Below are 15,678 nucleotides of genomic sequence, written 5' to 3' on the forward strand. Positions count from 1 at the left end.
TGGTAAAGTTATTCTAACTTGTAACTGTGAGTTACATTAAAGCACAAATGTGTGTTTGTTTGACTAGCTGAGGAAAGTTTTCTCGAACTGATAATGTAAAAGCACTCTTTGTTTTAACTTGGTGGATCAAGTTCAAACAACAAGAGACCAACAGTTCACTCAACTCTGACAACTTGACTCATAATGTTGAGACAACTAGCACGTTGTAGTTACATCAACCTTATGAACTTTAATTTATCAGTTGAATCAAAGGAAATTTCAAGTTGAGTCAACTAGATTTCTCAAGGCAGCAGGTGAACTTTCGTTTGCAAGTTGAACTGACTTGAAATGTCTTACAGTGAATAGACAGTTGATCTTTCTGTTTGCGTTTATCATTAAACTAGTTTTCTGCAGGACTACTCCTCATCCTGAAGGGCTTTCACAGCAAACAGAGATCTACATGATGAACTTGAATCATCCTTAGATGAAGAAATGAATACTAATAATGGGCGTTCAGCAGTTTGAAACAGTATCAGCTCCTCTGAACACGACTCTTTGTCCTCTACCTGCATGGGGTTGGAGGGTGGAGTCAGCTGGTCCGCTCACCTGGACTGACTCTGGGATCTTTCTGTCTCCTGACTTTCACCTTTTGGGCTTTTAGCTTTATTTATTTAACAAACCCAGACCACATGAGGGGTCTCCCCATGCGGTCCAACCTTGAGCCAGGTTGTGACTGACAGAGTGATACATGTACACTTCAGTCCTCTGAATATTTGTGCTTTCATTGGTGGCATTAACTTACATTGAAGCTCACATGATGGACTAATTCCAGCCTGCGTTCCTGTTTGGTGGTGCGGACACGTGATCCAAACCCACTACGGACGACCACCATGTTATGAGCTAAGAGGGTTTTGTCTTTTCACATATTCCTGTGAGATCAGGCTCTTTCTTTCTGTCCTGTTTCACCACCGTGTTTCTCTAAAGACTGTCTGCTCTGCCAACATCAATAAAAAGACCTGAAGTCAACCGGTTCCTCCCTGTGCTCTGGCAATGCCCCGTGGATGTTTGATCACATTCATCTTCCACGCAAGGAAGTTACTCTTCATTTTGGGGTGCTGATCATGAATACATTATTATTATTAGAGCGATCACAAACTGCAGTACAGCAATAGAAGCCCTGCATCCTGCATCAAGATGAGCTATAATGATAAGAACTATAATGAGGGGTGGGCTGTGGGGACCATAGTGTCCAGCTGGTGGATCCCAAACACATCTTTTTGGGAGAGATATTCTGTAATATCAGCTCCTCTGATGAGAACATATTTCCTGTTCTGTTGGTTGTTTAATGCTCAGAAATATGGACTTTGAGAATTCTTTTAGTGAGTCCTATACAGGCCGTTCCACATATCTGTCAAGGGGCAGCAGGGTGGGTGGTGCGCAGAGACCCAGGTGCAGGAGGGAGAGACTGAAGGCAGGTTTCAGAGGTAAAAATCCAAAACGGGCTTTAATTAGCATAAGGTCCAAAACAAAACATTTCATCGGGGCGGCACACGACATGAACACCACGGAACAAAGAAACCAAGACAACCCGACAAGAGGACAGAAGACAAACAGGGTTTAAATACAAGAGGAGGGTAACGAGGAACAGGTGGAAACACTGAGGGCAGCACAGGTGAACGGAATGCACAATCAGGGAACAGGGCACACAGGCAATCACAAGGGAGGAAGTGCAGGACCACAGAGGACACACAAGACAAGGACTTCACAATAAGACAAGACACCAGACAAACCAACATCGTGACAATATCAACATTTAGAAAACATTCATAGAGCTGCAACTCATGAACTGGCCAACACTCAACCTAGTGTTGAAGAACTGCTTTGTTTGTTCATGGATGCTTCGTATTATAATGTTGTAACTGAATAGAGGTGGATCCTACTTCTGGGATGACGTGGAAGTTAAACAGACGTGTTATTGAAGTAGTTCATGTTTTAACATTCAGACCCTTAAGCATGGCTGTGAAAGGTATTTAAACAGACCTTCAGTATGAGATGCAACGAGGGAGAAGACGCTTGTGGTGAGTCCTCTTTGTCTCTTGGTGGAGGTTTTAGAGAACAGAAATAACTTTAATCTGATCTGTGGGTTAGAAAACTGGTAACAACTGAAGTGTCTTGTTGTAATGGGGTTGAACGGTGTGGCATTTCCAGGTGATATTCCAGTTGTAGAGTTCTGAGAGTCAGTGAATCCTGAGCCATGCGTCCTGTTGTGGTGACTGCCGTCCTTCTTCTGGTGGTGCTGATGTCCATGTCAGCCTCTGCAGCATGTAAGAACCAAACTGTCACTAAATCACTTTCTACACAGACACCAGGAACACTAAACTAACAGCACTTCTTTTTTCTGTGAAACAGGGAATCCTGAAGAAATGTGTCGGACCAAATATCCGGTCACACCATGTAGAATTGATGCAACCTGGTTCCAGTTCGGACCAAACCGCTGTGTGAAGGCGTTCCATGACAAGTATTTGGCTCATTCGAATGCAAAGGTAATAAAAACAAACACACACCAGACTACAGACAGTACATTTGACCTCTTCCTGTTCACACAGTCTCATCACTTCATTAGAAGACTTGAGGAAAGAGGAGGAAGCTGTATTTATGGAAAGGAGAAGTCCATTTACTCTCAAGTATAATAAAAGTGTTTTAATAAAGCAGGTTCAGCTATGGAGGGCCATTTACCCAGAGCAAAAATTGACAAATGAATTCTAATGATTTTGGCATATTTGAAAATAATTGAAAATTGTATAGTTTATCACAGTGAAACCTTGAATTCGAACATTTAAATTCAAATTTTTAAACTGCAAAAGAAAATTACATTTTGAGAAAAATTAGAAGACAAAATGAATCATAAGGAATTGAAGTCATCTTTATATTGTTGAGGGTGATCTTGTGAATTCTCCTCAGAGCAGAAGGGAACTGAACAGCCTTCATGACTTCAGGTCAGGAGAAGAAAGTTCACATCAGGGAATGAGGATGCAGCCATGTGAAGTGTTAGTGAGGAATATTTATTTTGATTACAGGACGCCTGTCGGGCGTACCCAAATGGAGATCTGGTATCAATCCACAGCCTTATTGAGCTGGAACAACTGGAATGTGCCATGTACAGGGCCACGACTACAAAACATCGTTACTGGATCGGAATGTATCGGGTAAGAAGTGAATGATTCTGCTCAGTTTGAGCCTCTAATGTGTTTACAAGGAAATCACAGAGCTAAAATGCTAATTATTGAATTATGTTAGTATTCTCACTAATTGCCCATCAAAAAAATCCCTCAAAAGGCCCCAGAAGCACATAGAAACATCCTACTAATCTGAATACTACTTAGTGTTTACTTCTACCTCAGAGTACCATGTTGTAGTAGTGCATTAACCTGCTGACACATGTTGATGTTATGGTGCAGATTCAGATTTGACTCTTACAATATAACAATTACATTTAATGCATAATAATTTTATTTTTGCAGGACTTATAGATATATTTCACTGCACTTTTATAATTATTATGCTGTTTCATCCTTTTTATAATAACTTGTATACTAACTTACAACAATGATAACTAATACCCGCCCCCAAAAATACCTGTGAGATGTAGTAAAAAGAACAATATTTATGTCTGATTGTTGTAAATAGAATGCGTGAATTGCAAATAAAACATAATGTAATACAGTAATAGTAACAGGCCTGTGCTGTTGCACTAGTGTAGTACTGAAGAAGTAGTTATACTATTGAACAATATTATTCTGGTGACTTTGACTTATTAAAGTCCAGTGATTTAGTATCCAGGAGACGACTCCAATGCAAAGACATACGAGTCACACTGGAGCATCATAAACCAGCTGACCAGTGGATTGTTAATCTGATCATAATTATGTTGAGATGAAGAACACAGACCGGATGAATGTTAGTGCAGTAGTCATCCTCAGGTTATCCATTGTTTGTTTTTTGTTTTCAGGGAAACAAAGGATTGGTTTGGACCGATGGGACTAAACACGACTACTCCCATTGGGCTCATGGCCAGCCGAGCAACGATTGGTGGAATGAGCATTGCATTGAGATGAACTACTGGAGTAAGTAAACTAAAGACTCAGGAGGAGAGGTTATAACTTCATAGAGATGAACGTCGACTTCTGAACCTCAAGAAAAGACACTTTCATGACCCCTGGTGGATGATTATTAAAGGAGCTCAAGAAAACAGTCCAGATGAGCATGAAGGAAGGTGCTGCATTTAAACCTCACTGAACCTCTTCATGTCACACTGATTTAAAATACTGTGTCAGATTGGGAAGTCCATCCTGTATACACCTCTCTGACACCAGAGTATGTAATGTCTGTATGTCTGCAACAAAGCAGGGGTCACTAATAGGAGGACCGTGGTCCGGATCCGGTCCTAGACGCATTGTGTCTGAACCCTGAACCTAGAACCCAGAGATCATTGATTATTACATTTTGATGAAGAGCTTCTATTTAAACTTGTCCAGCCTTCAGGGCACTCGTTCAGCGGTCCAAGAAACACACCACCAACTACATGCATGTAAATCATCTCACGTGACGCTACTCAGAAAACCAAATATGTATTCTGATCAACTTCCTACTCAGTGAGATTCACACACACAGGAGAGTCTGAGAATAATACGTGAGTCAGAAGTTATTTCACATGTTGTTCTCGTAAAAGAGGAAAGTGGTCAGAGACCAGAGTCTTGAACCAAGAATGGACTCTTCTGTCTTCATTCTTCCAATGGACAGTTCAAAACCAGAATGTCTCATATGTTCAGAGACCGAGATGATTATTAAAAGCAGCAATGTGAAGCTCCACTACGAGACAAAGCACAGAACCTTTGATCAAACGTACCCACTCACATCTGAGATGAAGTACAGGAAATAAACCTGAGAGCTCAATATGATCAGAATGCTAACATTCATTTACTGTCCAATAATGATGTAAACAGAGAGGACTAGAGCTGAAACAAGTGGTTTAATAACCACAGATGAAGTCCCTTTTTAGATTATGAGATCAATATAACAAGTTTTCAGTGAATTCAGGCAATTCAGTGAAATTCATTTTTCTAGAATGAAGTACTTTATTTTAGTCACATATTTCGGAAGCATTCTGTTCTTTCACTCTTTCATAAATACATCCCATATTTTACTTGAAACGAGACATATATTTTGCTTTAGATTCTTTTTCATGATTCATCCAATTTAATTTGAAAACTAACTATCAATATTGTTGAGATATTATTTAATTGAACTTCATTTGATTTGACAGTCAGTTGTTGACTTCATACAGACGTTAACACAACTGTTTCACACAATACATGAATATATTCAGAGTCCTGGGTTTCCTCAACATGAAGAGAGGGTTCAAGTGAAGGACGAGGCATATCAGGAGCATACATTATTTAAGCAATAAGATACGAGAGGCAGTACTGTATCGTCAATAATGTACTGTTCAAGGGTGTTGTTAGGCCCGACGCGCAGTGGAGGGCCGGCAAACCTTCAGTACCACCAACCCTGAAATACCATTAATCACATGACTGTCCTGTTTTCTGTTTTACAGGCTGGGGACTCTGGAACGATCATATTTGTTCTTTCAAGAAGTTATATGTGTGTCAAGTGAGACTCTAGTAGTTCAGAGTGAGACTCTAGTAGTTCAGAGTGAGACTCTAGTAGCTTAGAGTGAGACTCTAGTAGTTCAGAGTGAGACTCTAGTAGTTCAGAGTGAGACTCTAGTAGTTCAGAGTGAACATGAAGAGCTGCAGTTGGACTCGTCTTCATCAACTGTAACCACTGCATGCTTTCACATTTACTGCAATAAATATCCAGCATCATAAAGACATGTTGATGGTTCCTGTGTCTTCTGTTTGTATTCAGCTGTATGACAGTTGATCCATCTGTCTTCATGTCATGGCATCAGTAGAAAACACAGCTTCATCATATCACTCATCAAGACAGACTGAAGGCTGAGAAACCAGAGGGAACCAAACACTGATGAATCAGGACAACATGAAGCAGGATAATCATGAAAAACAATCAGAGGATATAGTTTGTAATAATATTCTGTGACATACAGGAGCCTTATGTCTGATTGCTTCATGTAAATACACACATTTTGGTTGTTTCAGGTTATTCTACCTATTCTAGTTTTCATATTGAAACCAATGAGATAATCTTACTTGAAGTAATGGTTTGAGATAGTTCATCCTGTACATTGTGAGTTGAGAGGTCCTCTTCTTTTGACAGAATATGAACCTAGTCTTTCATGTTAAAGTCTGGAGTCTGCAGGCCTCTCTTGGATAATGTGATGTCAAGTGTTTCACCGAGGAAAGTTCATGGAATAAGTTCAATGGAACACATTTCACTTTATTTGATGTGTTCAGCAGTCTGACGAAGCATTATATTGATATCAAGTGTTCTGTGACTAGATGACGTGCTGCTGACACTTTAACATGAACGAAGGAGATCCAATCTCTCTGTCACCAAACAGGAAAACAATTGTTGATGTGTGCACTGCTGCCACCTGGTGGTGGGTAGTTTCATCCTGTGCACTTGATAAATGCTTGTAGATTTGTGCTCTTTCTTTCTCCTTTGAATTGAGTTCAGCAGCCCAAACTGTATTGTGTTACAAAACGTATAACATATCAAATATAATCTTCATATTTTATTTACTTTTATCCTGTTATTTTTATGGGCACGAGTATGAAGCATGAACCAACGCCACATACCAAGTATTTACTGCCCATGCTAGTTAGTGATCTCTGTCCATAGACAGGCCTTTAAAATGCAAGAACTGAAAACCAGAAATACAAACTCTTATTCCAAATACTTGACTAAAGATCCAGCATTTCATGTGGAGAAAAATATTCTGAAAAGTAACAACCTAGAAAATGAATGATATTAAAAAGATCACAGTAAAAAAGAAAACGCTCCAAACAGCCGGAGGCGTTTCTGTCGTAGCACATTTTAATCTCCAGAGGATGAAGTGCAGACAGATGTAAAGAATACGTGCTCAACTGTGCATCTACTCAGCACCCACAAGGTGGCGCTCCAACACCACATAGGTCACAAGGCTCCCTTGACTCAACCGTGTGAGTATTTTCAATATGTATTCAGTAGGTAGTCATTTGTGCTTGTGTAACTGAACCAAGCCTATTCCATAAGCAGCTATTTAATAGTAAAACATAAATCAAATTCCCTCAATATTTTATCAGCTGTCTATATTTGGGCAACTGTGGAGCTCACCGCAACATTTTGAAATGGTCATCGTTGTTTGAAGAAATCCAAGATTACATCAAATAGATGATCATTTCTGGTTGAATGTTGGTGTGCAGAAGGCAGGATAAGAGGCTGACCTCTATGTGCACATTACCACTTATCTTCAAAGCCAAAGCTCGTTCCTTTCTAGTGGAAGCCACAAGAAAAATATGTACAAACATCCATCGGCCTTTAAATTGTATCCTTTGACGGTCTTCTCAATGCACGCAGATTCAGCTTTTGATCGGCTTGAAAGGGGATATATCTATTTACATGTTTTCAATGAATTGGGTTTGGTTCTAATTATGTTTTCCAGATTAAACTTGTTGACACCTCACCCAAATTGTCACTAATGGTAAGCAATCGCAGTATTTATAGCTGTGAATGGGGGTCAGGGATGCCCAATCAGTCCACTGTTACTTGCATTCAATCAATACGTGGAAGTAGTATATAGTCGGGACTTGTTAATTATTTAACCCTCTGGGGTCTGTGGTCATTTTCTCGGTTTTACATTATTTTTAAATTTCCCCTTTTAACCCTTTGGGGGCGGGGCCCGCATCGAGGCGTTAAACCAGATGTTTAAGTTTTTAATAAAATGATATCTTCCCAATAATACGTCACAGAGATATGGTTTCAAATCTGGCGGATATGGTTTACACTTCTGCGTCTGAGCATCTAAACATGGACGTGTCTTACGACATGTGCAAAGCTTCAGTGTGAGTCAGATGATGCCAAGCAAAGAGACCTGAGCAAAGCTGTATTGGAGGGGACTGACGGCGCAGCTTCAGTGCCTGAAGGATTCGCTAACAAGGAGCTAGCCAGAGCTAACGGGCCAGATAGCTGGCTACGGCGTTTCTGTGAGACTGAACGGTGAGTAATCAATTGTTGTCCCTATCACCGTTAACTTTCTTACAGTGAACTTAGTACGATTAGTCGTGTTGGACCGTGTTGTTTAGAGCAAACAGTTCTATTAACATATAAAGAGAGTTATTGACTTTTACTGCGCCGTGATCAGCTGCTAAACTAAACAGTAGGCGCAGGTACCAAATCCACGGCCCGCCACTGCAATACACAAATGCAATTCATACTCATGTTGTAGATTCACTCTGTGCTCCTTGGCCTGATCTTGCATTCCAGTATAAATGCCTTTCACTCTGGGCAGCTCTTCTGGGATCTCTACACACAATCATCACTTAGCCTTGTTTTTCTTTGCAAAACATTAATTTGAGAAAGTCAACGGTGAAGCAATGGATGACTCCCGCTGACATGTCCGTTACTCAACATCTCTTTGTTTCACACTTGGTCTTTGGAGTAAATCTTCATTATCATTGACATCATTATTAATGTGCACAAAACCTTTGACAAAGAGAAAAAAAATGACAACAACATGAATAACACGGTGTCTTTATTATGGTGGTTTCATTGTTTTTAGCATCATACTTATTATACACATCGGGAGACAGCAACAAAAAACAATAAACACAATCTCCTTTTTTAAATGATATTTGAAGTAGATCCTCATTTCTTTAAATATGCGAAAAGACCTTCAGAAGACCGATTGAAGAAAACACAACATTTATAATATAAAAAATAAACCAGAACTAGACTATTGAACATATGTAAGACTCTTACTGTTTCCAGCTTTTTTGTAAAGCTTTTCTGCAACTTCTTCATCTCAAACTCGTCATTCTCGTCATCCATCAAACCAAAGGACGTGTTCACTGTCGGCAGCTGGTTTAGTTCTTATTTGAGTTTTAACCACAACATCTGTTGAATTTTCAAAGCAACATACATATAATAAAAAGCAATAAAACAACACGTATTGTAGTCTGTCATGGGTTCCAAAACATTTAAGTTGTTGATCATCACATTGAAATAGACAGAAGACTCCTACTTTTCTAAATAAAGATAATGGTTCAGCCAAGTTTATCTTTTTAAATAGTGTTGATCCGTCTTGTATTTGTTGATTGTTCTGCCGGTTGCCCGAACGTGTTCAGGTCTCGTCTCCTGTTGGTTTTCTTTGTACATTTGTTTATGATGAACTCTTCTTTGTTTAAACATTTTGTGGTTTAACCTTAACTTGTCAGGATTGTATGTTGTTCACTTTATGTTGAAGGCATCTTTTAACCCCTTCAGTGCTTGTTTCTTTGTGATTTTCCTCCAAGCGTCTGGAACATCAGCTGGCTTGACGCTGTATTCTTGAGCAAATCTCTCATTGTATTGAACCAGGACATGTTTCCAGTAGTCAGACGTCTGTATGGAGGAGTCAGGAGGAATGTGCCAGTCTGGATAGTACGTGGTGTAGTCCTTGTAAGGACGCCACTCCCAGTTTGTGAGTGCGTTTCTGAATGTACTTTCGCTCCACACATCTGTTGTACACAGTACTTCAACCAGCTTCTCATTGTCTCTGTTCTTAAATCCAGCAAGACCTTGTGGCCGATGAACAGCTGCATGATGTTTCCTGTGTTTGCCTCCAGCTTCACAAGGAACTTTACAAAATGGACATTGTTGTCCACAGCCAAACACCCGCCTGAAAAGCTCATCTTGTGGTTTGGTTGGAAGTTTGTTCAGAGTGTCAGTGATGTCTTCAGAGTTTGAGAATTCCTCCTGCAGCTGCTCCTTCAGTTCACTCAGTGATTCAGTGAGGCTCTTTTTGAACTGATGGCAAGTGGTTTGGATTTGAAACAGGGCGGTTTTTTCAGCCTCCTCTGAAATCGAGATGTCTTTGATCAAATATTTGCGCATGTTTTTGATGAGCTGTGTGATGCTTTTCCGGTCATCTGGCAGCAGAACACCATCCTCTCCTTTTGAGGCGTGTTCTACCGCTTCTGTTATTTTCTTTGCTATGACCTTCAGAGTCTTCTTCTTCAGTTTGCACAACGCTTTGTCTGTAGACATCTTTTGCAGGATGTGCTGAAATATCCAGTCCTTGACATATATTTCATACTTAGTATTGTACTTTACAAAACTCTCAAAGTCTTCCTTTTGCAGTAACTCTTTCTGAATGCTGTACTGGAAAAAAGATTGAGAGCTGAACTCTGCTGAATGGGAAGTGTTCAGAATCTCATCCACAATGTCAATTCCCAGAGATCTGATGATGTACATTTCAACAGCAGGTTTGATACAAAGTCTGACAAAATCAGTTGCTTTGCGTTGGCAGGGATCTGTCTTTTTGTATAAATCGATGAAGTCTGACAAGTAGTGAGTCTTGTACTTCTTCAGCTGCATTTTGGGATCCCTATCAGCCAAAAATGCCCGGTGCATTTGAAGGAACTCTCTTGAGGCAATACTACAGATGTGGAGTTTCAGGTCAATCTCAAACTTGGGCTTAATATGTTTGCTGACTTTTTTGAGGGATTCGTCTACTTTTTCCAGAAGCTCCTTTGTAAAATAATCATTGTAATCTGTGTCTGTTCTTGCAATATCTCGTACAAATCGTGTACAGGACTCAATGCAGGACTCTGCAGAGCTCTGTAATTCTCTCTTTATCTCTTTTCCCCACATCCAGATTTTTTTCTTTTTCATATGTTCATTTTTGGCCTTGAAAGGACCCGTGGCTATTTCTTTCAGGTCTCCAATGTTCTGTAAAGCCTCATTGACATTACGATTGAAGAAACTTTTTCTCAGCTGTTCAAGGATTCTTGCAGATATATCTTGTTCTTTCAGGCCAGACACATTGATAGTGACTTCAGCCCACATCTTTTCAAACTCACTTTGCAGTTCCTCATCAGACAGTGAGCCTTGTTTGCAGTCACTCAAGAGTTTCATGACTTGTTTTTCAATGATTTCTCTGTGTTTTCTTTGAATGTCCTTAGCCTCTTTTGAACTTTTTCTGAGCTCAAGTGCACAATCCAATTTATTGTTTACTGAATGTTGGATTTCTTTTGCAAGACTAGTGATCTGGTTTACAAAATCACATTTGTATTTCTCTATCAGATGCACATGTCTGTCTTTCCTTTTGTAGTACTCCTGAAGTCTCTTCTGCATTATTGTTTGTTGGTCTTTTATTTTGTCCGACACCTGTGATTTTTTTGAATCAACCAATTGATTCCCATAATGGAGCTCAGATGCATTGTCAGGATTTGAGATTTCTAACTCTGAATCTGTTTGCCAGGAGAGAATCTCCTTTCTGAACTCCCATTCCCATTGGCTGATCTCTTTGCAAAGGTTGTCGTACGCATGAGCCACTAGAGTGTTTCTGAAACTGAAGATGAAGTTCTCATATTTGACTGCTTTCCAGAGACTTTTCATCCACGATAGAAACTCTGGGATCTGTGCGACTTCATCACTTCTCTCTCTTTTCATTGTCTCTAAAAGATTCCTCTTGAAATCTGTTACAGCTACGCTGTAACCTGTGTTCACTGGAGCCATTGGTGGGGTCCCATGCCAGAGTCCTGGGATGTTCCAGTTGTTTTTGTCCATGTCGTAGTCCAGCACATCTGTGAATGCCTTGATGGAAGGCTGCTTTTCCATTTCTGCTGCAATTTGAGTCATTTCATTGAGTTGGTCTAAGAAATGTCTTCTTTCGGTCCTCATCTTTGCATGAGCTGAGACTCCAGCAACGTTCTGGTGCACAAAATGGCACACTGGCTTTTTCCCAATTTCCTTCATTCTCAGGAATGCATGAGCTGTGATTTGCAGCACATCTTTCATTTCTGTTGAGTTCTCCATTGCAAGATTGATAATGGTGACATCACTCAAGCCAATGACAAAGGTGGCCAGCTGGTTGTCATGCTCATAACTGTCTTCTAGTTGTGCCAATTGAGGAGCCTTAAGACCTTCTGTGTCAATGAGTACTATGAAGTCACAGTTCAGCTTGCATTGCATATCTTCACCCACTCTGAGGAAGACCATGTAAGCTCCTCTTGTGCATCTGCCACTGCTGACAGGGAACTTCACACCAAACATGGTGTTGAGGAGTGTTGACTTCCCGGTACTTTGAACACCCAACACCGTCAGCACCAAGAGTCTGCTCTTCTCTCCAACCTTCTTGTGAAGCTCCATTAGGACGTCTGTCACCCATCTCTCTGGGATGTTGGAAGCATCTCCATCCAAGATCTCTAAAGGATATCCATCTATCAGCATTTCAGCAGCAAAACCAGGGAGGTGAGACATTCTATCAGCAGTGTCTTGTGGCTGCAGGCAAACCTCATAGATCAGTCCCATCTCTCTCATGTAATGTTCTATTCCTAAAGAGCTATCCTGCAAAGCCTGATCTAACTCTGTGATCGCTTTTACGTCTACCTCCGTTTCTTTGCTGTGCTCTATCAGTTTGTGACGCAGTGAAGATATTGGACTGACAGAGCGCAAATGTGCATTGAGCTTGAGATTCATCCACTTCAGGAAAAAATCTCTTTTCTCTTTGTCACGTGTGGATAAGGCTTCAATAAAACTCTCCATAGCTTTGGATAGTTTGTGTTTGCTGAGCTCCACTTTGATCTTTTGTATTTCTGCTTGTAGCTGAGATTTATATTTTTCCAGTCCCAAATCACCAGCTTTTTTTAATCTACATTCTTCCATTTCTAACTGGGAAAACCTTTTCCAGTTATCTCCTTGCAAAGACAGTTGTAGGTTCTTGTAGTCTGGTATACTCCGTACCCCAATTCCTTTCACAATCTTCTCAGCGGCTTTCTTTTGGTCATCACTTGTGCTTTCGTCCACAGACAGACCAAGTTGAACAGCTTTGTCAAGCATATTTTCAATGCTTATTTGGGGTTTTTTTTCTGACAGGGAGGTATTGATGGTTGCAGAAAGTTTATTTGAAAACTCTGCTACATTTACCCTTGAGTTTTTGATCTTCACATTGCTGATCGGTAGATCTATTTCTTTCACGGTTGTCTTTACATATGTCATATCTTCTTTAGTATTTCCTTCCTTGTCGTTTACAACCAAGAACAGTTTGGATTTCACATCTTGAAGAGAAGTCAGAATCTTCTGCTCTTCGGTTTCAACTTTGTCCAGGAATACAAAAGTCGCAGTCGACACTTGAAAAAGAAAAGCGAACTGTGCAAGAGACTCACAAATGTCTCCTCTCAGATTGGCGAAGGCAACTGGCTCTTGAAATATGTCAAGATCTTCTTTGCCACAGGGAAGGTACCAGCAAACCTCTACCAAGCCATTGGCAATCTTTCTTTCATGTGCTCCTCCTTCCATATCTCTGTGTATGAACATGTTGTTATTCTGCTGACCACGGCTGAGAACATGATTCAAAATCTGAGACTTGGACAGACTGCAGTTGTTCAGCCTCACAAAGGAATACAATGGTATATTTGCTTGGACAATGTTGTCTTCAATAAACCCTCTTGATTCAGACAATTCCTGTGGACGCCACTCTTTGACGATGTCTCTCAGAGCCCACAGCATCAGGGTACTCTGACTGTTATTGCAATGGGGCAACACCAGTGGGACAGGGAACTGACACATTGACATCTTGAGAGCCATTTCCTGTTGCAAGAAGCTGTCAGCACATAGGAAGAGGGCAACGATGAGGTCAAGAGGGTTAATGTTATTCTCTGCAGAGTCATCGGAAGTGTAAAGGTCGAGGCCAAAGAAGTCATTGTTTTCCTCATGATCGTTTGAAAATTGTTTCAAGCTCTTGCATTCAGCGTTGATTCTAAATAGTTTTCTGAGAAAACACCTCGGTATTTGCTCCACTGATATAACAGCTTCTTCATTTATGCTATTTTCGTTGATCTCCAAAAGACACCGAAGGGAGAGCTTGTTGGGATGAAATGTTTCCAGTCCAAGTTTGCAGATAAATTTCAAAAGACCTAAAAGATACAAAAGAAAAGAAAAATAACTTGTATTTCAATGAAGTCAAATTTTAAAAAATCATCTAGTTTTTTTTTTTTTGGCAATGAAGAAGACATGTTCAATTTATTCAAGTCCTCTCCAACTCGTGTGGACAAAGACTATTTCAATCTTCCCTTTTTGGTAAATGCCTCATAAAGTTAAACAAGATGCATTTTATTGCGTTTTCCATGCGTTTGAATCTAACCGTAACGATGCGTGAAACATATTGTGGTCTGAAGTGATAATATACATCAGAGAAACAGGCTGACAGATGATGGTGTGTGTTAATAATAATAAAACATTATAAGATAACACATTATATCATGTTTCAAAACTGCTATTATTAGGGGCCGATCACACCAGACGCGACTCTCAAAAACGCGTCGCTACCAAAACCATTGTTTCCCTATGGTTTTTAAATGCCGCGCTTCGCGTTTTTCTTGTGTTTTTTCGCCGCTGTGCGTTTTTATGAGCTGTGCGACCCCGTGCAAGGCGCTTAAAAGTTGAGAATATTTCAACTTTTAAGCGCCTTGCGCGGAGTCGCACAGCTCATCAATGTCAGTGTGTACCGCCCGGTTGCGCACGCAGGCCCGCTCCACAGGCGCCGGGCTGTTTCGCCAAGGCGTGTTAGAGGACTGTACTTTTTTTCTGACTGTTGTTCGTGCTTATGCACCGAACAACATTACATTACATTTCATTTAGCTGACACTTTTTATCCAACGCGAGGGGAGCATTTCGGGGTTAAGTGTCTGAAGGACACATCGACATGGCTTTTTCAGAGTATCCGGCCTTCTTGGTTCCATAGATTCCATAGTTCTCATGGGAGACTTCAACGCCCACATGGGCTATGAAAGAGAAACCTTTGAGAGGGTTTTTGCCCAGTCATCAATATAAATTTATACAACCAATGTGTTTATGATTGCATCATGTATTACAGCACTGTGTACAAATACTTGAGTAAAAGTAAAAAGTGTCCTCGTTATTCAGTCTGATATCGTTGATTATAATACTGAATGCATTCAAGTGTTCATCACTATAGTATTGCAGCTGGTAAAAGTGAGCTCATTTGAACTTTATATACTTATTAAGATTTAGTGGACTAGATAGAATTCACTTTAACCGACAATTTTCCAAACCATACCCATCTAGTTTTAGATGCCTATTGTTAGCATTAAGGTTACATGTACGGCAGATCCACTAGGAAATTATTACATGTCAACTTATCTCACGCTTAATTTAAGCCGAATTGATTTGGATATACTAACTTTGACTTGAGACACTTAATTACATATACAATATTGTAACAGTATAATCTGTATGGATGTGTACCTGAGGTCTCTTCTTCTGTGTCCATTTTTTGAGGTCCGATGTTCCTCTGTTGTCCTCTTCATGAACCTAAAGGCAAAGTTAGATACACGTTAGACATATTTTAGGATATAGCACCAATAGAACAGTTAATTTGTACGTCTAAATCCATTCAAATCCAACAAAAACTCATCATCTTACTTCATCACTCTTCCATAAAGAAGATATAAATAAAACACTATTCCTTGAAGTTGATACAAATAAAACACTATTCCTTGAAGTAGAAATAAATAA

The 15,678-nt window shown here is 40.1% G+C and overlaps 2 protein-coding genes across 2 annotated transcripts; one reads left to right on the forward strand and one right to left on the reverse strand.

Moving 5' to 3' along the window:
- Positions 1-2,192: 2,192 nt before the first annotated feature.
- LOC306747421 (C-type isolectin Sp-CL4-like) lies at positions 2,193-4,111 on the forward strand (the record flags this gene model as incomplete). Its single annotated transcript, XM_079230481.1, has 4 exons — positions 2,193-2,303; positions 2,389-2,522; positions 3,057-3,185; positions 3,989-4,111. The coding sequence occupies exons 1-4, from the start codon at positions 2,234-2,236 to the stop codon at positions 4,109-4,111; spliced, it is 456 nt and encodes a 151-aa protein (XP_079086607.1). The 5' UTR covers positions 2,193-2,233.
- A 5,276-nt stretch (positions 4,112-9,387) lies between these two features.
- LOC306747422 (up-regulator of cell proliferation-like) lies at positions 9,388-15,433 on the reverse strand (the record flags this gene model as incomplete). Its single annotated transcript, XM_079230482.1, has 2 exons — positions 9,388-14,057; positions 15,409-15,433. The coding sequence occupies 2 exons, from the start codon at positions 15,431-15,433 to the stop codon at positions 9,388-9,390; spliced, it is 4,695 nt and encodes a 1,564-aa protein (XP_079086608.1).
- Positions 15,434-15,678: the final 245 nt, after the last annotated feature.

The sequence above is a fragment of the Taurulus bubalis genome (genome assembly GCF_910589615.1).
Source record: "Taurulus bubalis genome assembly, chromosome: 15".
Taxonomy (NCBI): domain Eukaryota; kingdom Metazoa; phylum Chordata; class Actinopteri; order Perciformes; family Cottidae; genus Taurulus; species Taurulus bubalis.